This window comes from Photinus pyralis, unplaced genomic scaffold, assembly GCF_008802855.1.
Source record: "Photinus pyralis isolate 1611_PpyrPB1 unplaced genomic scaffold, Ppyr1.3 Ppyr1.4_LG4, whole genome shotgun sequence".
Taxonomy (NCBI): domain Eukaryota; kingdom Metazoa; phylum Arthropoda; class Insecta; order Coleoptera; family Lampyridae; genus Photinus; species Photinus pyralis.
Genome location: NW_022170511.1, coordinates 44,799,891 through 44,826,814, shown reverse-complemented (window position 1 = coordinate 44,826,814; position 26,924 = coordinate 44,799,891). Strand labels below are relative to the sequence as shown.

Here is a 26,924-nt window from a genome sequence, read left to right as displayed (position 1 = left end):
TCTATACATTTTCCTGTAGAATCCATAACTTCAAACAGTTCCAATATTGGGCTACTAGTTTAAAAGTTACAGCTTTTTGAACTTTCTTTCGAAATTGGTTTCTAGTCTATAACTTTTGATTGAGAAGTCTGATCGAAAAAGTACGATTCGTTTTGGATTCTATGCACCAAAATTAATAAGAAAAAGTGTTTTCCCGAGAAATTTTGGAGTGGTCGATTTTTGGAAAAAAAGGAAGGTTGTACACAGCCTTTTTTGGAGCCCCGAAAAAAAAAATTGTCTCAGATCGACCGGAAAAAAACATTTTCTTATAGAATGTGGCCTGTAGAATCCATAATTTCAAACAGTTACAAGATTGGGCTACTAGTTCAAAAGTTACAGCCTTTTGAATTTTTTTCGAAATTGGTTTCTAGTCTATAACTTTTGATTGAGAAGTCTGATCGAAAAAGTATGAATTGTTTTGGATTCTATGATGTCCGTTAGTCCGTTCACCCTTTCCAAATCTGAAATATTTCATGCAAAATGCGTCAGTTTAATGCAACAAGAAAGAGATTTACACAACTCTTCGAGATTGTGCTTGATCATTTTCAGCTGTGTTTACGTAAAATCGAAAATCTAAATTGAAACACTTAAAATGGCTCTGACATTATATGCTACCGTTGCTACTCATATCTATGTACTTATGTTAATTTCAAGGATGTAAGTTGATAAATGCAAACTATGTGAATCGGAGAAAATCTCGTTCTGTTACGAAACAGAAGAATGATGCCAATTAATAAAAGACAATACGTCGTTGTCCAAGGCTGCTCTACCAACCCAACCTGCTATATGTTTACAAATCTCCATGCCCGAACCAGGGGCCCTTGGTACTGCAGCCGGACTTCAACTCAACTGCACCACACGAACCGGCATACACAGTGCTATTTATTTAGAAGTAGACATAGGGATTCCGGATTTCCTATGTCTAGTTTTAAACGACCAAAATCCTTCTGAAAGACGCCTAATTGTATGCAACCGAAATAACATGCGCACGCATTTTGAATTGTCATTCTCGATTTTAATAAAAACGTCAATAAATATGTTATGATGAATGATGAATTCGGCCGATATTTCCCTCAATTATCTTATGGGATTCCATAAGCTCGAAACTATCAACAAATTTAAATTTTCAGGTACAGGGGCAGAAAATCAAACAGTGTCTCCCATGTCCCCGTGCTGCAGTTCCAGTATGGGAGCTGAACCACAACCGCCAACTCTAAACAGTAAACATAACCTACCTTTTTATTTATACGTTTACACTCTTTTCCCGCGTAGAAAATGTAATTAAGTGTTTTTGAACTATTGCCGCAATGAGTATTGTACAGAGTCTAATTGATCAACAAATCGGTCTTTGTAAGTAGTAAATTTACGTAATTCATTGTTTATCCATAATTCAATGGCCTATAGTGAAATGCTTTTAGCGAGATTGACCAATTACGATTTGGCTATTAAACGACTGTGGTGTGCGAAAGATGAAGATTTTTCTCGAATTTTGCCGTACGACAATTCGGAATTCGAAGCCGCTGCCGACCCACCGATTTTTGCTTGTAAATTTGCCCACCTTAAAGGTAAGGTCGCTTCGGGTGGTTTAACCAGTGTTGCAACGAATGTTTCAGGCTACCGGCAGATTTACGCCCTTGCCAATGAAGAAGGGCGCATCGCAATCTGTAATAAAGATACCAAATCGCGCTTGGGCTGCAGCGTGCATAATAATGCGATTTTTGATATCGCGTGGATGCCTAACGCGATGAAACTGGTAACGGCATCCGGTGATCATATGGCTTCGCTTCTTGATGTAAGCCAAGGTGGCGTGACATGCGTGCGCATGTTTCAGGGTCATAAACGGTCTTTAAAAACGGTGGCTTGCTGTAGGGACGCCGATTCGATTTTTGCGACCGGCAGTAGAGATGGACGGTTGATAATTTGGGACACACGAATGGGGACGAACGAATTTTTCGGTGTTACCGATATTTTGATACCGCTAACACATGTGCAACGCGTATCCGGTAAAGTACGTGAGGTCTCGGCCTCCAGCTCCGTTACCGGTGTTATTTTTAAAGACTGCAATACTCTAATTTCTTGTGGTGCAGGCGACGGAGTGATCAAAGTTTGGGATATCAGAAAAACGTACTACTCTTTAGATAAAATCCCTACTCCAAAGTATTCACTACCGTATAGTGGGGATACGTTACGGTATGGCTATAGTAATTTATTAATGAATTCTAATGGCACAAAACTGTACGCGAGCTGCCTAGACAATGCTATTTATGTATACAATTTAGCCACCTATAATCCGAAGCCTGTAATGAAATATGTGGGCCACAAGAACAGTACATATTATGTGAAAGCTTGTTTGAGTCCTGACGATAACTACATTCTATCGGGAAGCAGTGATCACGACGGATATATCTGGAATGTCAAGAATTCAAATCCTTTGGTAAAATTAAGCGGACACGATGCGGAAGTCACGTGTGTTGCGTGGTGTGAAGACAACAGCAATGTTGTTATTACATGTTCGGACGATTTAAGACATAAGGTTTGGAGGGTTTGTGCGGATGTGACCGAGATATCTGCGTCTGAGAATAGCAATCGTGCTGTAGAAGTAATTGCCACCACCACATCGCCAGCTCGAAAATGTAAATCAAGTCCGTTGTCCCTTAATGTTGCCAAACGAAAGCACGAGGTTCTGGACGATTTTCCAACACTGGAATGTGGTATGTACAATTCCAGGATCCTTTCATTGTGTAGTTGTAGACTATTTCATCCAATTTCCTTCGTTCATTTCTATCCTAGTTCTCCTTCCCGCCCTGGACCATTTCAAAGTCGCTCGCCATCTGGTAGTGACTTTGGAAAGTCAAGGTAAAGGTCACCTGTTAAGTGACTGTGGCCTTGGAAACTAGGCAAAGGTGGGAATTAGTTTTAAAGGTCGACGGTCCCATTTTTGCGGTGTCACATTTTGACATTTTACTACCATGGTCACTAAAGGTCAATGACCCCATTTTTGTAATGTCATTTATTTTCAAGGTCAATTTTTAAGTGTCATTTCATTTTCACTTATAATTGCACAAGAGGTTTGTATTTTACCGAGTAAATTTGGGTTGTTAAGGTAATGAAAATCTGTTGCCTAGCAATTAGACGAGAAAAACTGTCAACTAATAAAAATGCGACACCGAAGGTGGAGCATTTTTAGGTTGACAGTTTTTCGAGTTCAATTGCTAAAAGGAAACAGATTTGAATTGCAACAACCCAAATTTACTCGGTTTCAATACAAACCTCGAGTGTAATTCGGCAGGACAATTTAACGAACAAGAAATTCACCAAACTAATCAATTATTGGCAGACGTCAAACTAGTCATATGGGAAAGGATAATGTGATAATTGGTTCGAAAATGAAGAAGTGAAAAAACCACTAGTGCATTTGCCGCTGGAAAAGTTGCAGGTAACTTTTGCCGCTGTCAAAGTGACAATTGCACTGCGGCTTATGCGATTTTTTATACATGAGTTGAATTGTCAAGGTAATTAAAATTCCATGACCTCTAATTTTTTGCGGTTTAGTATTTTATTTTCAAGATCGTCAGAGGTCAATTGCACTATTTTCTGGGTTTCATGTTTCATTTTCAAGATTGTTACTTTTCATTCTCAAGGTCAACACAAAGATGGGGTCATTGACCTCTGTTGGCTTTGAAAGCAGAATATGACACCGCAAAGAAGTGGAGGTCATTGAGTTTGGATACATTTTAAGGAATTATTGCTACATAATATCATTGTATTTATAAACGATATAAATACAATGATAATATCCTAGTATTACTGGACCATAATAGTAAACTGTGAATGTTTTTAAAAATGCAGATGGTCCAATATCTTTTTTGTTTCTGTATTTAGTATTTTGGCATTTGAAGTTGTTGTTTTTAGCATATTTTTCAAGAAAGGGCTTCCCATTTCAGTACTAATATCGTCTTATTTCCATCAGTTTCGCTACTATTTCCATCCATTCGAACCTATTTCCATTGATTCCCAACAGGCATATCGATCTTTGTCATCTTTACCATTTCAGATGCATCCAAACGAATGGAGAAATGTATGAAAACGGACACGCCAAATAAGAGAAAGCTTCTAACTGCAATTGACCTGAACGTTTACGAAACGAAACCCTTGAAACGTTTTAAATTTGACTTTACCTCGACGAAAGGCCAAACGCTTCTCGATAACCTACCCAACTTCGTGATGGACGGATCCGCGCCTCATTTAAATATATCACCCGTCAAAAAACAAGAGAGGGACTGGCTGACAAAGTTACGACTGGAAAGACTACAGCTAACACAAGTTGAGGAACTGTCGAGGTCGAGCCCGTCGAAAATTCCGAGATTCGACCACGGTTCGAGCCCGAAATCGAAAAAGTCGGATGTCTTGCCCGTATCGTCGTCGTCGTCGAAAAGCCCACTGCTGAGGTACTTTAAAGTGAAGAGTAATCCAAATCCGACTTGCCGGGCGAAATCGCCCAATTCCATTTCTATTTCTTCACAGTCTCAATCGTCTCAGTAGTGATTTTATTAATCTTTTATTGACTAAGTCAACGTTGCACTTTAAATTACTGATCTCACTGTTTATGTTCAAATGTAAGTTTAAGTGTACATAGTGAATCTCGACAAAATTTGAATCTTTTAACTTGTGAATTCTTCATTATTTATATTCTGTGCTGATTCTCATTTGTATTTTAATTAAGATTTGAAATAATTGTCCAATTAAAGGACTAATAAGAAACTAACGGTAATAGTATTTCAGTTGAACTTTTTCCTACCAGAGCGCTGTAGCGATTTTAACAATTTAATGGAAAAAAATGGAAGAAATCAGAGTAATAAGGCACATGCCGTCCGTTATCATTGTGCCTATGAGAAGTTAATGGAGAATTTTAACATTTCTGTTTTCAGTGTATAGCCCGCTTTAAATATTTTATAGGTGTCACGTTGTATGTAAACTGCTCGGTATAAATTTTAACCAGAACTCACACGTAAATAATAAAAGATGGCGCTGACCTTCGGCTGAATTTCCACAGTGATGATCTTAACTTCGATACTTTTGTGATTTCATCCGCCATAGCTTTAAAAAAAATTGTTAAATTATATTAAAGACAACCTGCATTTATTCGCGAAACGCCTGTTGGAAGCTTGTCGTCGTTTTATGTAAGTTCTGCGGACTTCTCTTTACTGGGGGGGCCTAGTATATTAGTTCACAATAACACATCAGATGTTCAATTGTTCTGAGTAATAAATTCCCCGAAAACACTTCATCTCTATTTACATTACAGGTGAAACACCAACTCTGGATCTCCACGACAAGTGGCCGTCTTGGGTGCCGTTCTCGTGGTATGGATGATAATACGTAAGTGTACCCGTAATTGTGTTACGTTCGATCAATGTTCAGTAGTTAGCAGGCCTACTATTGTAGTGTAGTGTAGTAGCTTTGTTTTTAACTGGGTAATTCAGCATGAGGCTTTCGGTAACGGTACAGATTGTATTAATACAGTCGAAACAGCTCTTAAAATGTGTCATTTTTACTCCATTGTGTATGAGGCCCCTTCAAAATAAGAAAGGAAATCGCCGCATGAGATTAGCCATTTATCAACAGTACCAAATTGTGACTGGAATTTTCGCGCATAACTTCTCTAGTGCCGCGCGCCTGCTCGTGGGGCAGCACTGCGGGCGTCGTGACGGCCACCGTCGCCACCGCATTAGTAACAAAACGTCCGCGTCGCGTAGCGAAGTTCGCGCTCCTCGAAATTAGATTAAAATGTAAACGCGAAGATAAAGACTTAAATTACGAAAATCAAAATAATTACGCTGTGCTTTTTGTCTTTATAATTTGTGCGATTGGCCGACGAGGCGGTAATTAGAGCAGATAGTTAAATTAACGTGGGCTTTCGAATCGTCCGTGACGCATTTAAATGGGCACAAATTTATATTTGGGCATTTTTTTCCCTCGCTGGCGTTTAATTTAACGACCTTGTCGCCAAACGGAAGCGAAGTTGTAATTTGCGTGCGCTTACGGAATGGATTTTTTTATTAGGTGGTATATACAGGGTGTGCGGTAATTAAGCATCTACGTCGTCCTATTTACGACCGCAGGCTCCATTTATGCCAAATCGATGATTTTTAGTTTCGCGGCACGTAAATCGGTCACCCTCCGAATTCGCCACCATAAAGCGCTTTTATTGGAAAACGTACGGTATAATGCGGTGTGTTGCATTGTTTACGAATTGCAGCCGCCTCTCGCGTGGTTTTGCGTAATTACCCTACGTAACTTACAGTTCTAACCAATTAATTCCCTGATTAAAATATTTCTTGGCATTACTTTAAATATTTTAGTAAATGTTTGCTTAGTTGTCTATTGTTGGTAAACCCTTTGCCGTAAAATAAACATTACAGATCAATGCGGCGTTATTTGCGATATTGATATTTTTAGACTGACGTCGATGTACTATTAATCGCTCAATGTTTAAAACTGATCTTTTATTTGGTTTTGGCGTCTTTTTTAGCGCATTTTCTCATGAAAAATACCTGCGTGAATTGTGTCCATACTCCATTCGCCTGTGAGGTTTAAAATTTCTGCACTAAAAAGAAAAATTTTTGTTGAAAAGATCGCCGCTTATGCGCAGACGCATTTCAACATTGGATAAGTTACTCCCAATAATTAAAGAATACCAGGAAGGAGAATATCAACAATATACGTGCGACCGCGATGGCTTTTGCAAATGGCGGACAGTAGTTTCCTGTTCCAGTGGCGTACCTACCTTACAGTTGTAGAAGGATACAATTATAAAGAATTTTACACGAAAACAATCTAAACCCCCATGTGTCTACTCCGCCTATGACTTTTGTTTAACTAACATCAACCTACATTCCGATAAAAAATTTGTAAATTTACATGTAATATATAAAAATAATATTGGTATCAATACTTACACATGAAATGTAATTCCAAAAGTATTATTTTTTTCTGTTTTGGAGCAACCACATGCACAACAACTAACCATTCTTTTTATGTCACTGCAACAGGCACAACAAAAATGACTCATAAGTGGCTTTTGCAAATGGCCGACTTCCGTCGCACTCTCTCGTATACAACTTGATTAATGCTCCTTCCTGGTATTCTTTATTCATTGGTTACTCCCAAGATAATTTAAAATGCTGCTGTTGTGCGCATGCGCGTTTTCGCTTTTAGGCCACATGAAGCTTAGTGTTATCACTTGTGTTTATTGAGAATAAAAATGTGATAGCAAACACACCAATTTTCCAGCAAGGAGCGTCCCCACTCCCACCATTTGCGGGGTCTGCCATTACGCCATTTTTAAGGTCATAATATTACAATTGTTTTTCTGGCAAATTATGCATAGGTAGGTAGATGTAAATATGCATGTGGACCGGCGAGTCAAATTTAGTGTGTGGGCACTAATTACATCAAATAGTGTGATATTATATTACGTAAATTAACCCATATCCACCCTTCCACCAATACCACCACCACCACCAATTATTTTTTGGAAATAATTTTCCAATTTTCTCGTTGGTAAATTAGGGGTGATTGGGCACTAATTATATCACACATTGTGATTGGTATCAACTCTTAAATAAGGGCATTATTCAATAAAATACCTTCATATAAAGGGTGCAACTTCAACACGTCGCAAGCTGTGGCGTTGAAAGTTTAATCAGGTTTTAGAGAGGTTTCAAGCCCATCTTCGGTAAGGTTGTTACTTAGACCAAGAGGTACAAGTTTCAAGACCCAAGGTCCTCTGTTTGAGAGTTATCATCAGTTATTCCACCTCTTTTCAATGATTGTCACATATTAACAATTACTTTTTTGGAAAACAATCATTCATAAAACCACATTTTAAAACAATTGAACATAATCTGAAATTTTTGTTCTCCATAGCATTCTTGAACATTTTCTTTTGTTTTTTGCATAGCAACTGGTTACATTAAGTGAGATGCTCTTGTCAAAAGGGGTGATATAGGCTCTGATTTTGTGAGAATATTTCTGAAACTCCCACACGTCTCTAAACGATCTTGATGCAATTTTTTCGAATTAAAATCTCTCCCCCCCCCCCCCCCCCCCTTCCTGCAGTGCACCGGCGTGGAGTAGGAATTTTGGAAATATTTTTAAAAATCAGGAAGAGTATAACCAAAACCTAGTCCATCATTCCACGTGTTGTAGTTCCTGAGAAAAACTGTGAGCTTCTAAAATGATCCATTTTTGATTCAGTTTGTTTAGTCCTCACAACCAACCATTTTTTTTACATCCTCATCTGCTTGCCGAATACGAATAAGGATAAAATCTTAAGTGGCCAAGACGCACATAATATTGCCGTGAAAATTGGAAACAAAACAAAATATTCTATCTATTTTGAAATAAAGGCAGAAGGGGGAATTAAACTTGGCCATCTGCTTCGTGGATTTTCGAAAACTTATGGCCTAAAACTAGATATTTCCACCATGGGCTCGCAGTATTTAGGGTTCTTCATCTCCGACAGTTTTTTTCAAAAATGTCTGGGTAACAATGGTAACGGGGGTCCGTTAACGTGCCCCCAACCCACCTGGAAATTTGATAGTGATATTTTTCTAAAGTAATGCGCTTACATGTGCCACCGATTGGGGCATGTCGTTTTATAGATATACGAAAGCACATTGGAGGAAGGGGAGGGGCAAGTATACGTAGCCCCCCCCCCTTCCTCCACCTACTACGTATTTTGTAGCTGGTATCTATGCCACTTGGTACATCTTATGCGCTCAATTGCGCCACCTGAATTAAAGCTAGCCCCATCACGATTAAACCATGACCCATTTTGGAGGGTGGGGAGGGGGGCTAGCTTACCGTTTTCAAAAGTCAATTGTCAAGATTTATCTTGTCGCTCGTGCCACAACTACATATAAGGTACCGAATACATAAAGAATGAACAAAATACATTGATAACTGCTCAGTTCTAATACGAAACGTTGCTAGAATGTTAAACAATCGAAAATTAGCATGAGACAGATGAATCCGGAGTCGCAATGGGGAAACGAAACCTAATTATGAGACTCGCTATTCAGAAAGATCAATTTAGGAGAACTTTCCACGGTCTTTAATTAAACAATGACCTGCATCGCTTCTACAAAATCTAATAAAGCGTAAAATTGACTTATGCTTTTGAAGACGAACGCAAATTGGTTTATCGACTCGCAGGAAATATAAAAGGGCCGTACAAATTACAACTTCTCTTTCTTTGTGTTTTTTGACAGGTTATTGATAAATTCGCGTTTTTCATTTAGTTTCAGATAATAATAGAATCGTGCACGCTAGCTTTATAAGTAGAATACCTCGCTATTTTTTCACAAATCAAATCGCCTTTTGTACAAAGTTGTACGCTCAATAATAGATGAACAGCTCAAGTTTGACGGAAAAATGTCGAAAACGATTAACGCGTACAGAATGTGAGTTGTACACGTGGCGCTTAGTGTTGAACGATTTTCAATTGTTCCCCTTTTTTTCAGTAAAAAAATAGAGACACTTGGAAAAATGACCGCCATGACTCAAGAAGAGATAGTCTCCGCCGTTCGGACGGTGGCCCAAGGCTTGGAGGCGCTGCGTTCCGAGCACGCCGGCATCCTGCACGGTCTTCACGATGCACCTGATCCAATTGCGTCAGAACGAGCGGGACTTGTTCAGCAAAGTGCCGATATGATCGAGCTCGGGCTGGGAGAAGCGCAGGTAAGTTCGTACCTGCACAAATTAATCGCGTGTCTTTCGGTCGTAAAACCTCATTCTGCCAACTAAAAATACACTTTAATCGTCCCTCATTCTCGTAAACGACGTTACGTAAAGCAGTAACAGGCAACAGTAATTAATGGCGCTTTCATGGCGTTGGAACGGTTCGACCATCGTCTCGAGAGTCATCCGACCTCGTTAATTGTTGCAGTATCTTATTACGCAAAAAGCGACTTGTACGACTGTAGGATCAAATGTGTCATTTGTCGTCTCTAAAAGACATTTAGTTCTCTCGTCATCGGTAGATTGCATTCATCGATGTCCACGTTGAAAAATTGCGTCATAAAGACTACCGGATGGGCAAAGTGCTCATAAGCCGTTAAATATTTCAGGTTGGTTCTCACCCAGCTCATGCCGGTGCCATCAAGACAAAATACTGGTAACATAAGTTAAGATTAGATGTCCATAAACTTAGTGAGACAACTTAAAAAAAATAGGTGGTGACTATACTTTTAGGAATATTAATATTCCTAAAGGAATCGACCACCCGTGAAAGTGATTTGCCTTGAACAAACTTTGTATTGTATTTATTGATATTAAAACATCCATACAACGAATTTTAGTTATTTTGTTTTATTGATGAGAAAATCGCATCTAATTTCACTGATACCATTCCTTTGGTTGGGTTAAAATTTTGTTTAGCATTCAGAGGTGTTTGTATGTGTTGAACAGGTTATGTTAGCCGTAGTCCGGGCGATTGAACGTTCTTTAACTCACCTGCGAATGTTTTAAAGTGTTTTGTGAGCGTTTGTTTTTAAAGTTTTTCTAGAGTTTAAGATATATATAATTAAAAGGCCCGAAAAAGCACTACAACTCTCCGCGAGGCTGGGGAAACGGGTGGTGACTAAGTATTCAAATACACTATAACTTCACAACTTATGGTGGCCGAAATTCAGGAGATGATTGCAAAGGTCGGCAAGGAAGAGACACTTTAAGGCCATGAGCGACCATCAGGGGCGGACTGGGTACTTACGGGCCAGGTGGAATTGCATAGGTTACGGGCCATTAAAGTATTAGTGTAGTAATGAAGGTGGGGGGGGGGGGGGAGCTCTGCGGTGCACCCACAAAAACATTTTTTTGCTTCATTTTAGTACTCCTTTTTTTGCAGCTGATAATTAAAACTTTTGATTGAGACGTCCGATCGAAAAAGTACGAATTGTTTTAGATTCTACGCACCAAAATTAATAAGAAAAAGTGTTTTCCCGAGAAATGTTCGTGCAGTCGATTTTTGGTAAAAAAGGAAGGTTATACACTGCCTTTTTTTGAGCTCCGAAAAAAAATTGTCTCAGATCTACCCGGAAAAAATTTTTTTTTATAGAATGTGGCCTGTAGAATCCATAATTTCAAACAGTTCCAAAATTGGGCTACTAGTTCAAAAGTTACAGTCCGCCCCTGGCGACCATACAATGTGCCAGAAGTGTGAGGTCGCCATCAGGCCCTCTTTTTCTTTGACGGTATTATCTGGTTTTGAATGTTCACGAAAATTCTTTGAAATTCTGGGCCCAACAACGATGGCGAGAAGATCTACTTCAATTCGTTATTACACTGCCTTGGTGAAGAGATCAACACACTGGGCCATATTTCATATAGGACGACCTCAAGTCAAAGGCGGTACTTAGGTCATCTGAAAAATTGTACCCTGACGAACTAATTTTTTATTTGACGATAACTTTTAATTTTTACCTCCTTTTTAAACATTCCCTTCCTGGTATTGTATTTAAATATAAAATATGTATGTATATGTTACTTAAAAAATATACAGGGTGATTCCTATAGTACCTGCCACCGTTTGGGAGCGTGTAGGTGGTGCGTAGGGGAGTATTTTGATATAGGACACTTGGGGTCGGAAATCTAAAATAAGGGTGCCAGAGCCAAATTTACCTTCTGGAATTTCGCGCCTGTAGGTAGGCAACCCAACCGGCCGGCGGTGCACACGGAGCGATCTCAGGCGGCGATGTGTGGCTGACACTTGATCAGAATTTTGTTTAAACCCACGAAATCCCGTCTGCAACGACGCGTATCAAGTGAATAAACACTATGGCAATAGTATAATAATAGTTGGCTAGATGTAGGAAGTGCATTGAGAACAACGGTGGCCACGTTGAACACTTGTAAACGTTATTGCTTTTGACTGTCGTTTTCCCTCCTTCCCTCCCATGTCGCTTCCTCGCGCTAACTCGCTCTGCATCGCTCCGCGCGAAACGTCGGTCGGTTGGGTTGCCTACATACAGGCGTGAAATTCCAGAAGATAAATTTGGTTCTGGCGCCCTTGATTTTAGATTTCCGACCCCAAGTGTCCTATATCAAAATACTCCCCTAGGCACCCCCTATACGCTCCCAAACGGTGGCAGGTACTATAGGAATCACCCTGTATATAAACGCATTTTTTGTTTAGTGTATACAGGGTGTTTCTAAGTAGATGCGTTATAAGCTAATTTTGTATAAAAAATTTGGTTTACCTCTAGCAATGAGCTGGTTCCTGGTTCGAATTCGGGCTCGGGCATGGATATTTGTAAGTGTATTGTGGGTTGGGTAGGCGGAACAGCCTTGGCTGAACTCTACCCACTTAAAAATAAAGGCAAATGAGGGATACAGTTAAAAAGAAAATAATGATAATGTCAACATAATAAGTATAATGTATAAACAAATAGTTACAATAGATTTTCAAAATGAAGACCGTTGATTTTCATATGAGTCGACTTCAAAATCCTCTTTATGACCCTCATTATCTCATTGTCATGTACCATTTATCGGTATCCTGTCAATTTTTGTTTTCATATAACTAATGCTAGTATAGTCACCACCTATTTTTTTGAAGTTGTCTGGCTAAGACATTAAGATTAGTGTATTTTAGGTAGGGAGCTCTAAGTTGATGGAATAAACTGGATCTGCCATTTGTCTTGGCGACGTGTCGTATAAAAAAATAACGCACCCCTATTTGGTTGAGCGAAGGGCGTACTAAATTTAATCCCCGATGCACACAGCCTTCTCGAAGCAGCGACTCTCGCATTGTATTTTTAGTTTATTTCAGAAATGTAGCGTGGGAGGCGTATCCTAATGAAAAATGTTCGTGATCGCATTGGGGTTTTATTTCAGCGAAATTTGGCAAAAGCCTGGAAATCGAAGAAGGTCAAGGGCGCCCTTTAACGCCGTTTTGTTTTCCTCCTCTCTTCTGCGGCGAACGAAATTCGGAAAATTCGTCTATAAATATCGGCCGGCGCCAACGCGTCGAATTGGTGTCAATGTTTTAATACAACTTTCGAGTTTGCGTTGCATCTCGAAATTGCGATCGAAAAAGTAATAAAAGAAAAGGAAACGTACGACGAAAGAAAGAGAGCGGAACGTCCGTTCGTCTGGCCTTTCATTGATCGCGCGATGACTCATGCTTTCAACTAGGGGGAGGTTACGTGGATTGGATATATTTCCTCATGTTACAATGCACTCGCTCGCCGACGAAAAAGGCTCAACTCCAAATGACATTGAAACTATTGAATTTCAAATTACCTGGATCGTTTTTTTCTTAAAAATCACGCACACGAAATTAATTCATTAGGACCAACGCCTATTCCCTGTGGGGGTCAAGTACATTTAGCATTGATTAAATTATAAACAGGACTTCTTTGAGGATGAAAGTGTGCGGAATTAAAGTCACTCACTCGCTCACTTACTCATTCATTTAAATTAAGCAAGGTTGACAATTTAAATTCCAGCTACTTTTTCATAGTAGACCTAAAGTGGTCTTGTCACAATAAAGGAAGCCACGTACGTGCTTTTAATTAAATTTCGAGATCTGGCATTGTGATTTTCTTCCCCTACTTGACATACAAAGGGTGTACCTATTTGTCGCTTTACATGGAATATGATTTCAAATTAATTAGCGAGAAAGGGAAATAATTGAAGCTTTCGCATGAAATCAGCAAATGGGGTGTGCCGCAATAAACTTGAGGGTAATCTTCGGGATACCACATAAAATAAATTATTTTTTTATTGTACAATTTCTGATCAGTGGGACCAATTTCATCGTTGTAAGTAATCGTATCAATTAGGAACAAAATGGTTGCAATTCTGAAATTTACACAGTTTTCGGTTACCTTAAAATATTCTGGAAAGAGCTTTTACAACCCTCTGCACCTGTCCAAGGTTCCTGGCGTCGTTTTTAGGAATTCGAAATCCCTCCTGGGAGTTTTCCAGAACTTCCTAGTCACGATTTACAGATTTGTACGTTCTTTCCAGAAGCTTCCAGAGCTTTAAAGCTCGTAGTACCTGCTGAAAGTTATTTCATGAAAGTCGAAAGTGAAAGAACCTTCCGGAAATTTGTGAAGTGAAATGTGCTGGAATTTTATTTCACTTTCACGTGAAATGTGCTAATACCAACCTAAAAAATATATAGGTTCGATGGACGCCTTTCGTAAGTTGATTATTGAAACCAATTTTGGATTTTCTGTCCGTCCGTCCGTCTGCGTACATAATAACTCGCGAACAGTTTCGAATTTTCCAATTCTGTTTTCAGTAATTGGTAGAAAATGGTCGAGGAACTGATTAAATTTTGGTTATTTGGACTCCGTCTGTGTCCCTGACGAACTCGCAAACGGTTTCCAAATGACCAACATTTAATTAGTTAGTCCCTTGACCATTGGCTATTAATTACTGAAAACAGAATTGGAAAATTCGAAATCATGAGCAAGCTGGGTCGCTCGTTAATAAATGTTATAGTCTTTTTTAATATAAAATTTCAATTGTCATGTAGAACTTTTGATTAATATCAATATGCCAGTGATGACAGGAGTCATTAGGCAACATAAATGTGATAATGCAAAGCGGCAGGAAAAGGAGTCAGTTAAAGTGACAGGCGGTCGGAAAAGTAGGCATGAAAAATCAAGGTTTCTTGACGATTTAGGGACCAGGTAATTTGAATAAATGATGTTTTGTTTTTCGCTGGATTCCAATTTTTGAACACGACCTCTATATTGAGTTAATTTCCAAAGAAAACTTTAAGTAACTTTGTGAGAAGTCTATTAAAATAATTAAATTTCCCTCATAAATTTCGAAGTTAGCAGACGTAAAATTATGTAATGTCTTAATTTTAGGGTTATTCCACTGCTAATTATAACGACGTCGGTATTAACTACGATAGAAATTGCTCATATGCCGATTTAGTTTCTGTATTGTATCAGTTTTTCTTTTTTTGTAATGAATAATTGTCACATATCGATGTATCTACTTATACAGCTATTGCAAATGCGCTTTTAATCTCCACGACGAACATCAAAAATTGGACCACCACCTTGTAATGATCCTACAGGTTCCCCAAACCGGCACTACAATCGTGACTTACCCTGTACTTACAGTTGGCAACTCTGGGTGAAAAAACTACGAGCAAAGCCATTCAAATTTCAAGTCGAAACGCCGGGCGTTTTGTATTAGGCACTTCCTTTGCGGAAATAGTTGAACGACTTATACACAAAAACATCAAATTAGAGGACCCCCTTCTCGTATACGCTAAGACACAAGAGCTGTAGTCCGCACGAGATGAAGGAGCAACATAGCTGATAACTGAACTGCATTCGGTGCTCCTTCCAAGAAATAGCTAAATCGAAACGTACAGAGCAACAAAAACACTGATAATAACTAGAATAATAAACACCTAAACGCTAAATCCCCCATATACTAAAGCTCTGCTTCGAATCCCATTATCAAACTGACGCGTTTCGTATTTGTTTGTTTCATACTGCGATTTTTTCAAAAGTAGGGTGTGTTGCCTAACCGCAGGGGTATGTCACCACAAGCCTTCAACATGGCAGTATCAGTGTTTACTCTCAAAGAATAAATTTTGTGTCATTAATTACAGAAATTAATGGAATCAAATTTTAAAAAAAAATCGGCAGCAAACGTAGTTTATAAACAAATGTAGAATAAATTGTGAAAAATAATAAAATGATAAATTGCAGGTGATAATGGCACTCGCCTCCCATTTACAAATGGTCGAGGCCGAAAAACAAAAACTACGCACGCAAGTTCGCCGTTTGTGCCAGGAGAACGCGTGGCTGCGCGATGAGCTAGCTTCCACCCAGCAACGTTTGCAGGCAAGTGAGCAAGCTGTAGCTCAGCTGGAGGAGGAGAAGAGGCACCTAGACTTTATGGCATCGGTCAGTCGTTACGATCAAGACGTGAACGAGGACAACGCCTCCGAGCAATCGCGCACTGAAAAACCCGATCCCGTCGTCGATCTATTTCCCGACGACGATAATGATGACAGAAATAGTAAGTGATAACTGTTTGTTTACTATCACTTATCAGTAACCTTTCACACCGAGTGAGTATTTATTGTCAGTGAGGTGGTTTGCGTTAACATCTGGTAAAAAGATGAATTTTTGGTGGGAAGGTCTTGATTTGTGCGCCCTTTGAGAGATACCCGGGCAATAACTTTGTATGTTGTAGACATGTCTCCAACTCCGCCGAGTCAACTTGCTCAACAGGTGAATGCGGGTTACGAAATTCCTGCACGTCTACGCACTTTACACAATCTGGTTATACAGTACGCCTCCCAAGGACGTTACGAAGTCGCCGTGCCACTTTGCAAGCAAGCCTTAGAAGACTTGGAAAAGACCAGCGGACACGATCATCCCGACGTCGCCACCATGTTAAATATTTTGGCGCTCGTCTACAGGGATCAAAACAAATACAAGGAGGCGGCCAATTTACTCAACGACGCGTTGGCGATTCGCGAAAAGACCTTGGGCGAGAATCATCCGGCCGTCGCCGCCACACTTAACAACTTGGCTGTTTTGTACGGTAAACGCGGAAAATATAAAGAGGCGGAGCCGTTGTGCAAACGTGCCCTTGAGATTAGAGAGAAGGTTTTGGGCCGTGAGCATCCGGATGTCGCCAAACAACTTAATAATCTTGCCCTTCTTTGCCAAAATCAGGTAAGTCAATTGAGTGTGTGCTGAGATGGCGCAGATACAGTGATTGTATAAAGACAGTGTGGTCATAATGCTTCATGTCCACCATGTTTTTTTCCAATTCATTATTCAGCTGATTGGGTTAACCAAATTGGTAAATTTGGCTATGGTTACAATTATTTCTGGTTAAAACATGGCGGATCTGTACCACTGTATGACTACACCGTCTCTCGAGTCAGTGTAATTACAGATAGACTCCTTATACTTATGGAGTCTCTCAGTTGTTAGTGTTTATGACTATCTCTTTTTGTCTTCGCTAAAGTCACTAAATATAGGAAGTACCGCAATCCATTGGGCTCGTGTGTTAGAGAGAGATCGCATGATTTTTGCCCAAAAATGGCGGAAGTAACCAGATTCTAGTAACTTTAACTTTAATGTTAGGGATTGTTCCACCTGTTTGGAGATATCTGTATATATTTTTATAAAACATGACAGTACTATGAAGTTAGGTTATAAAAAATGACAGCTATTCAGATTTTATTTGTCAATTTTTTTAAGTTGGCAGCAAATTTGCCCAAAAATGGCGGATGACACTTTCAAAAATTTTAAATGTGACCAATGCAATTACGCAATTTTTGCATGGTAGTTTTATTGCAGAGAGTACGTCACGAAACAATCGTCGTTAATGCGAGACCATTTCTTGCTCTTTTTAGGGAAAGTACGAGGAAGTCGAGCGATACTACCAGCGCGCCTTGGAAATTTACGAACAGAGACTTGGACCGGATGATCCGAACGTCGCGAAGACGAAAAACAACCTGGCGTCCTGCTACCTGAAGCAGGGCAAGTACCGGGAGGCCGAAGTTCTCTACAAGCAAATTTTAAATAGGGCGCACGAAAGGGAATTCGGAACAATTGACGGTGAGCAAAGTATCAAATCGAATACTATTTTGTAGTTAGTGCGATTTTTCTCGAACGTGGGCGAGGTTGTGCATGAACGAAGCTATTAACGATAAGTGATCGAGTAGATTGGGAACATTCCGTTGTTAATGTTTAATTTCATGTTGAAATATTTTAAGTTGTAGTTTGGTTGTTATTTCAACTGTAAGTAACTTGCGAGATTTTCTTACTTGTAAATGGCTTAAGTTATACAGTGTGTGTCTCTTTATTACTTTTGATAATTATGTTAGACACCTGTAAATTTTTGCACTTGTATAGGGTGCTGTGTAATATACCTACAGCTTTATGCATGTTGATGTTTTATTGCGATACCTATTCCTTTTTTCCTGCATGAAACTTATGAACACCCTGTATAACTATAGCTTTTATGCACTTCTCATGTATAGGAGCGAACGATGCTTTGCATATTATGATCGTAAATGGCTTACACGTATTTTCAAATTGGAAAGACTGGCAACAGGTATGTATCACGTTTGGCTTTCACTGTTTAGTAATTATTGCTTTTTATAAGCGAGATGTACCAAGTGAAAAACCTGTTCAACTTTCACAAATTTAGTGCACACATCGTGTGACGTTGAGACAACTCGCCGCGTCCATTTAACATGTTATAAATCAATTGTTTTTGAAGGTGACAACAAACCTATTTGGCAAGTGGCCGAGGAACGCGAAGAGAACAAGGCACGCAATCGAGAAAACGCACCTTACGGCGAGTACGGCGGTTGGCACAAGGCCGCAAAGGTCGATTCGCCGACTGTCACGACCACGCTGAAAAATCTAGGCGCCTTGTATCGTCGTCAGGGCAAGTACGAGGCCGCCGAAACTTTGGAGGATTGCGCTTTAAGAAGTCGAAAGGAGGTATGTGTATTGTTTTCTCGCCTTGGTTCTAATTTATAGGGCGTGTTTAGAAGGCACACCCACTAAAACAATCAAATTTTCTTTTGGTTTGATAACAGGAGCCTTGGTTTTCTTTCTTGCAATGTAGAGTGCGCTACAACCAAGAGAGGGGAAGAATTGGTCACGCCCACCTTTCAATTTAGTCACAACATCCACCACAGTTTATGTTAGTCATGTCCCAATTTTGCTAGGAATAGCGTGTATCTCCGAAAGCCTTTTAAACTTGTAAACGTTGTATTGTTTTAGTCTGCTTTCAGAAGTGGAAGAGGTTATAGTGAAGATGGGTTCTTCTGGTACCCCTTTTTTCTCGTTCAACATGGAAGGGATGGTCAGAGCGATACTAAGTATTTCCTCTGCATTATCTTGTATAAATTTTTTTGTCTTGACACCCAATGTAATATTGAAACAGGTGGGAAGGCCTAAAATTTTAAATTGGGCCATTTAGTTTTCTGAATTCTCTATCTGAAGAAATATTAGAGTTGGTTTTCTTTTGCTCCACTGTAAGATCATTTTTTTCGCATTTGGTTCTGAGGGAAAAAATTAAGAGAAATGAATTTGGTTAGAATCGAATTTTCTATAATATACAGTGTCAAGTGTTATTGTTTTTTATGGAAAAATATAAAAACAGTAATCCCGAATATTAACAATTTGTTATACACAGGATGTGACTCATCTTATACCACACATAGCTTCTAAACCAAAGAGTTTTTTATTAGCAGATTCTCGCCCCCGAAATAGGTAACACGCCCCTCGTTCGGGGTTTCGAGCTTACAGTTGATTGTCGAGATCAGCCCTGGTATTGAGTGTCGTAACTCATTTCATCAAACAATTCGATAATTTCCACGTATTTTAAAGAATGATTAATAAATCTAAGATGGGGCCAAGATCATGTAATTGAAACAACAAAAATTTAGCAAACATTACCAAAAGTGAACACGATTTCAAACGAAAGGGTAACGCTATCAAACAAACGAATATGCATTAAGGTTAAATCAAAATCAAAGATTCACAAAAAATAAATAGTCCAAGCTAAATAGCTCTAAAATGATTTATTTTCAAAAAAAATTAGTTACCGGGCGAAACCGGGTTTTTCAGGCAGGTGAAATGAATAGAAATTCGGAAAAAATAATTAAAACATCTGAATTTTTCCGCGGGTAAAATTACGGGGGTTGAAATGGGTAGAAAGTGGTATTTTGCAAATTGTGGCAAAACTATTGATTTTAGACGAAAATGTTAAATGTAAAAGTTATAGAGATTAAAAAAATGAGCAACTTTTGTATCTGCACTATTTTCACATAACCTCCAATTTTCCTAGAAAAACCGGAAAAACTTTTTTTCGTTTTTTATTCTTATTTTTGTGAAAAAATGTCGTAGGGGTTTGAAATTTGGAGGGAGGTAACGTAACCTGTTTTATGATACAACAGAAGATAATTGTTTGGGCCTATAAAGTTGAACCGTTTCCAAGATCTCACGATTTCTGTAAAAAATTGGCGATTTTCGCAAATTTTTGTTATAGGAATAATATTTTTTATTTTTCTTTATTAAAATATAAGTCTTTCCGAAAATTTTGCTACTCCGCGCACCTCTGTACGATGAAAAAAAATAGATTTTTCATCCCCTTGAAAAAGAGGTGGTTTTTTTCAGAAATCGTGAGATCTTGGAAACGGTTCAACTTTATGGGCCCAAACAATTATCTTCTGTTTTATCATAAAACAGGCTATGTTACCTCCAAATTTCAAACCCCTACGACATTTTTTCCCAAAAATAAGAATAAAAAACGAAAAAAACAGTTTTTCCGGTTTTGCTAGGAAAATTGGAGGTTATGTGAAAATAGTGCAGATACAAAAGTTGCTCATTTTTTTAATCTCTATAACTTTTACATTTAACATTTTCGTCTAAAATCAATAGTTTTATTATTATAATAGCCTGGACTAAAAATGTTGCATACAAAACACAAACATACATTTTTGGAGCGATGCTGTAGTGATCACCATTACGAACAACAAGATGCCAAAGGTAACAAACGTTGATACTCTCCAGATGGCGCAGACAACTTTCCCTTAAAAATTTGCGGTGTTGCCAGCTCTCAAAATTGTATGCGTCGTTATAAGTTGTATATACAGGGTGAAACCTCTCACAGTTAAGAAAAAAAATGGAAAAGTTTGATCCGAAAGAGGAATTTGCTACCTGGTAGACGACTTAACTTTCGTCACACCAACCAAAAGCATCATTGCTCTCCAAAATCCAGATTCATATAGTCTCCTCCTCCAATGATCCAGGTTCATCAATATGGCTACTTGATTCTTTACAGCCTCCAGATCGATACTTGTTAGACAGAGATACTAGGTGCCACTTGCCATGATATTGAGGATAACTTCTCTTAACCCAAACGATACCACCTGTAAATGAGAGCATTTGATTGTTTTGGTGGTAGTGCCAATGTATCAGAATTTAACTCGAGAAAGTGTTACCAACTCCCTTGATATGACAGATACACTGTATTAATATTGTTCATTTTTTTTTATTTCTGCTGCAGCACGTTCAACAAGTAAGTTGATGTTTATTGTGCCACTAGTAAATAGTTTAACTAGACCGTATCGTAGTGAAGTGTCGATAACAGATTTATTTTTAGGCTTTAGACATTGTGAAACAAGCCAAAGTTGCAAGTATACTTGGCGATGGTTCGGGTGATCGTCGTAGGCCCACGAGTAATAAAGAAAAATCGCGCAGAGGCTCACGCGAATCTCTTGACATGACATACGATGCAGACGAGGTAAGTAAATAACGTTTGTCGTTTTTTTTTCTTTGTTAAAAAATCATCTCGTGTTGCTATTGTGATGTCGGAACATTTTTCGGTAAGTGTTGCCAGATCAAGTCTGTACGTTTTTTTCACACGCTTACTTTTTAAATCGATTTCAAATTCAAGTTTAAATGAGAGTTGATCTCACTTGAAGGCCTTATCAACTCCATTGATGTTTCTAATCTCATCTCTTTTCAACTCGCTAGCTTAATTTCTACCACCATTAATCGACGAATAATAGATTTAAGCTAATTAGGTATGCATAGATGTTGATGACGGTTAATTTTTAACAGCCGAGCAATGCACGAACCCCGGACACCGAAAAAGCCGGACTCAAAACCAAATTGTTCAATGCGTTAGGCATTAACTCGCCTATGAACAAGCCTAGCTCATAGTTGCCCTTTACAGATTTTATAATAATAATTAATAGATAATTGTGTGCGGTTAATTTTCATTAATTCAGTACTGTTAAAAAATACTGCCTACTAAAAATGCTTGAAATTGTACTTAAGCGGGTAATTGTTTTTATATTTTATATTAATTGGTCTTCCAACGAATTCTTTAACACTACTGAATATATCTTATGTAATTTTATTTGCATTTTTTACATTCCATTATGTAATCTTTTCATTTCCTTATTGTGCATTATAGTATTTTTGTAGCTTGCACTTGTTAGGCATCCAATTTGTGATTAAAGGGATTTTTCGAGAAAATTATACATTTCTTTTTCAAACTTAGTAATAACTAATACTACTGTAGATGAGCGTATTACTCAACATTAACAAATTGTTGATGCACCATTTTATTTTTATGCAATTCATGGCGGACTTCTGTAATAGCTGGGGGAATAATTTTTGATATGTTACTATGCTCTATTTTTCGCCATGGCTAAATATGCCACTACAGTATGATCACCATCACCTTACAATAACCTAAGCTGACTAAAACATCTAGAATATGAATCATTTAAAAATCAGTATTAGTTATGGTTTTCGTTTTACACACAGAAAAATATTAGAAAATTCCTAGAATTATATTGTGTATGATTATTAAAAATTATATGAAACTACGCTATCGCCTAATTTTATCGAACAAAACTTGAATGTCGAAATACTCCCAATTTGATTAATCTGTAACGGTTGTGATTAGTGATTAAGATTGATAACATTTTTCTTGCAAATGCGCGGAATTGGTAAATTGGGATGTTTCGACCTTTTATTTGTTTCTCTACTTATAAGCTGCCGAATCTCTCGCAAAGTATATTTGTCAATTAAAACAGAAGTGGCTGTTTCGATTACTTCGTACATCGAAATTGTATCTTAATCGACATACTTTAATAATTGTAAGCAATGTAGTTGTTAGATTGACAAGAGAAAAGGGATCCTAGTTAGTCAAGGGTGTGATGTATTATTTATTAAAAATTATTAACGTAACAATTCTAACGATATAATGAAAATGATTTACTTCATGTTACTTTTACATGAGTTTATTCTTTGTTAATTATTATTTGTAATAAATATATCTTTATTCGAAATTTTCTTTATTTACGCATATAATCTGTACATAATATTAACCAACCAAACTTCCCGGTATATAAGATGCATGATTATGATAGAGAGTTAACACGTAAGGAACATAACTTAGACGATAGGTATCCGTTAGCTTTCATTTGCGTTTCTAACACCTGCATGCACTTTTTCCAATTTTAGTTATGGTCTGCATTAAAATTGACCATTTTAGATGGACGATTTATTGTTTTAATGTAGACCGCAATGGAGTTGATAAAAGCCGCAATAATAGCTTCGCTCTGATTCTCTTATTCTTTCTAACGGCGCTTGGCTAAAGCATGAAGTCGCTTACACCGTTCTTTTATCTCTGTTTGTTGTACAATAAACGATTGTTGACATTTCTTAATCAATTAATTGTTGCCTACTTCACAAAAAGATATGTGTCAAGATAAGAAATAAATTACCTGCAGTGGGGTTATCGTCCATTTCAATAATTGCGCAATTCATTTCTAAATGTCATTCAACCCCTCAACTATGTTTAAATTTTTGACATTTTGAAAGTGAAGTTGAAACAATTGACGCCACTAATCACTCCGACACAAACACTGAGCTTGTTTTTCGTTAATAATTTTTGTGCTTGAGGTTGTTTCCTTACTCTATTAGCAGTTTGTGACTTTTGTTTAACAGAAATTGCATGTAGTAAATTTCCTCATTGTCTTGTTCAAATAATGTACTCTTTCACTAATATTTGAATGTGCAAATCTCAGATGACGGAATCGACCTTGTTGGATAACAGTAGGTAGAATGGTTTTTTGAAGGCACACATAAAACCATAAAAGAATTGGCACAGTTGTGTTAGTCCCATTGACAAAAAAGATTCTCCACCTTCCCTGAAAAACTTGGGAGATCATTCAACTACATTTTCTTAATTATTGTTTGTTTTTCAGAAGAACTCCACAATCCCTATATAGTCTGGTCGACAGGTCGTTTCATATATACCTCTCGCCAGGAAAGATTGCCGGTCACAGAACACTTGATCCCAGTCTAAAGACGTGAGCGACTTCCGGAAAAGTATCGTGTCAATGTTGAACAAAAAGACTTTTCGTTCAACATTGGAACGATCCTATTCCGGAAGTCGCTCGCATCTTAAGAAAAACATAAGATTGTAGATCAACACAAAGTGTGCTGTGACCGGCAATCTTTCCTGGCGAGAGTTATAGAAAAGTTAATGAACTTTGAGATGTTGTTTAGGGATGGTTATTTAACAGTTTCTGACACCGAGGACCCTGTGCGAAAAGAGGAGGGGCGACTGCGCAAAATTCTTGACGTTGGTTTATCTCAATAACTTATATCCTACTGCAAAAGCATCTAAATACATGGTAAAGCATTAAATTTCTAAAAATGTTGTATTCAAACATGTTGTATGTCAATGAGATATGGCGCTCGAAGAAACGTCATTTTTCAAAAAGTAGGTACTCATACTCTCATCAACACAGCAATCAGTTTCGAAAGTCGTTAGATGTGTTTCCTTCTCCTGCAGGTTTACTGAGTAACTTAGATACCAAGGTATCTATTATAATAGCAACTTATATAGTAAGTCAGTGTTATTAAAGTTGGTTACATTAATGATGGTAGTAGCCATTTGTCACCTAAATTGCTATGCTCCCTCTTGCCATTCACATTCAACCCCACAATGACTGTGTCTTTTGCAGGAACTGTCACGCCATCTGCTGTCTTAACCTTGCGTCTTGTGATAGCAATGTGCTATCAGTCATTAGAGCAAGCAATTGCCATCAACATAATATTCTGAACCTGATTCGATGACGAGTTCGCTCGTAAACCGCTTGGCTTAGGCGGCTTCCCATCGTTAATCCATTTCTTACAGTTGTCATACTCTGTGTCCTATCTTAGTGCAATAATAGCACTTAAGTTCTCTCTCTCTTTTTCTTTGGTTTTGGCATTACTTTGTTTGTGACTAGGTCAGGAACCAGAGCTCCTTCTAATGCAGATATTCCAGTGGCGAATACGAGACCGGACCCTTTCGGGTCAGCCCCCCAGCAATATATTTGTTCTCCATGGGACCACACAGATCGGCAGGGGCGGACTGGCCCGGGGGGGCGGATGGCGATTGCCACCTGGCCTGTACGTCATAATGGCCCGTTGGAAATTTATAAGTATGTTCTGTATTTGGTTTCTTGCACTATTAATAAGTTATTAACACGTTTCTTTAATTGGGGTTGATGTTAGGTTGTTAAAAAATTAAAAAATTCTGTTTTAATTGAAGTGTTTTAGAATGAATTTATCATGTTTTGTCGTAGCATAAAAGTGCTGAAATACAATGATAGACGACGCACCTCGTGTGGATTGTATATTTTGTTACTTTTAATTATCAGCTGCAATTTAAAAAAAACTGTATTGTAATTGATTTCCGAAAAAGGAGTACTAAAAGGAAGCAAAAAAATGTTTTTGTGGTGCACCGCAGAGCTCCCCCCCCCCCCCCCCCCCACCTTCATTACTACACTAATATTTTAATGGCCCGTAACCTATGCAATTCCACCTGGCCCGTAAGTACCCAGTCCGCTCCTGCAGATCGTCATGACATTGACAGTGTTATTTTATTTTATTTTGTTGAATAAATTGATATAGATAAAACCTTTAGAATAAACGGTTTTATTCAACAAAATTATTGGTAATGACAATATAGGAAATGACATTAAAATAACATTACAAACTAGATTAGAATGAGGCAATAAATAATGTGTTTGTATATTACCATAGCGGGCAGTTCATTACATTACATTCATGGTCAAAGTTATACAATCTTAATAAGGGAGTACCTCAGGGCAGTATATTAGGACCTATTCTATTTTCGATCAGTATCCGAGAACTGCCATACTGTCTGAAATACTGCAAAATCCATTTAAAAAAACCGCAAGAAGATGAAAAATTTTGTAGTTGTCGCCCTCCTCCTCTTCGCACAATGTCCTCGAAGGTCGAAAACTTGAGAAAATGTTAACTAACCATCCATAAACAGCATCCCAAAGTTTCATTAACTTCCAACTTGATATCATTGCCAACAGACACAGACAACAGGCACATTAAAAAAAAGATATCATTACAGTTACCCCCAAAAAGTGATTTAAACAGCATGATCGTGCCAATTCTAAATCTGATTAAGCTATTCAAAGTTAGTGTACAGAGTAAAGGAAATTTGTTTATCATTCTGTGATGCACTAAAATTAGTTAGTATATGTGAGTACAGCACAGCACCAAACGATATTTGGCCACATTTCGATCCGCTATCGGCAGATTATTATTTAAAAAAGAGAGTCCTTCAAAGAAGCAAAAGAAAGTAAGTCAAATTTTTACAAACCGCCGCCGTTCACGTCGAACAAGCTACTCACCAGTTGTTTTATTTCAATTAGAACGAACCTCGTAAGGTGGCAGTTCGGGCACAATAATGAAGAGAACGCCTCTTCGTGGAATTTAATTTCACCCTTCGCATCTTTCGGGTTTAAGGTTACTGTGCAATGGCGTTTTACTATTGTTTGTTGTATTATTAATGTAATACTGCTATGAGTACTTATCTTAAATTAATAGTGCAATATGGTAGCATGTTACATTCCAAATTTATGCAGTTCTGTACTGTATGTAAAAGAAGCATTTAATTTATTATTAATTTTTTTTAGTACACCTAGATATAATAGTTTTCTAAGTATTGAGTTTTTAATTGGTCGCATTGCCAAAGTTCGGAGTGGGTTTTGGCAATGTGACGAGTAATGGATGTGAGTGTTTTGCTACTCATTTTTACCATGCTTTTGCTGCTCTTTATACACTTTGCTGTTGTAACTTATATACAATATAATTAAAGCAAACATGGTTTTTAATGCCTTTTATACCCTTATGCATAAAGTTACTTGAAAACACTACAGGTAAGAATTAATATACTTTTAGTTTTTAATTATTGAATCCTCACTATAGTTTATGGGGGGAAATATGCGTTACGACGTGGGCAAGTGTTTT

At 38.1% G+C, this 26,924-nt stretch overlaps 2 protein-coding genes across 7 annotated transcripts; both read left to right on the top strand.

Annotated features, from left to right (window-relative positions):
* The first annotated feature begins 1,238 nt into the window (after positions 1-1,238).
* On the top strand, positions 1,239-4,745 carry LOC116168898 (protein lethal(2)denticleless-like). The gene is made up of 4 exons (XM_031484900.1): positions 1,239-1,389; positions 1,458-1,604; positions 1,653-2,750; positions 4,094-4,745. Exons 1-4 carry the CDS (start codon positions 1,347-1,349, stop codon positions 4,579-4,581), a joined length of 1,776 nt encoding a protein of 591 aa, XP_031340760.1. The 5' UTR covers positions 1,239-1,346; the 3' UTR covers positions 4,582-4,745.
* Positions 4,746-5,046: 301 nt separating this feature from the next.
* On the top strand, positions 5,047-26,788 carry LOC116168899 (kinesin light chain). Of its 6 annotated transcripts, none has more exons than XM_031484903.1 (11): positions 5,047-5,219; positions 5,345-5,418; positions 9,567-9,783; positions 15,789-16,101; positions 16,279-16,766; positions 17,456-17,660; positions 18,328-18,554; positions 21,130-21,141; positions 21,226-21,366; positions 26,164-26,253; positions 26,327-26,788. In XM_031484903.1, the coding sequence occupies exons 2-11, from the start codon at positions 5,405-5,407 to the stop codon at positions 26,360-26,362; spliced, it is 1,743 nt and encodes a 580-aa protein (XP_031340763.1). In that variant the 5' UTR covers positions 5,047-5,219; positions 5,345-5,404; the 3' UTR covers positions 26,363-26,788. The 6 variants fall into 6 exon arrangements, with proteins under 6 accessions (XP_031340763.1, XP_031340761.1, XP_031340762.1 ...); XM_031484901.1 differs by lacking the exons at positions 5,047-5,219; positions 5,345-5,418 and adding exons at positions 5,770-5,921; positions 9,345-9,506; XM_031484902.1 differs by lacking the exons at positions 5,047-5,219; positions 5,345-5,418; positions 21,130-21,141 and adding exons at positions 5,771-5,921; positions 9,345-9,506.
* Positions 26,789-26,924: the final 136 nt, after the last annotated feature.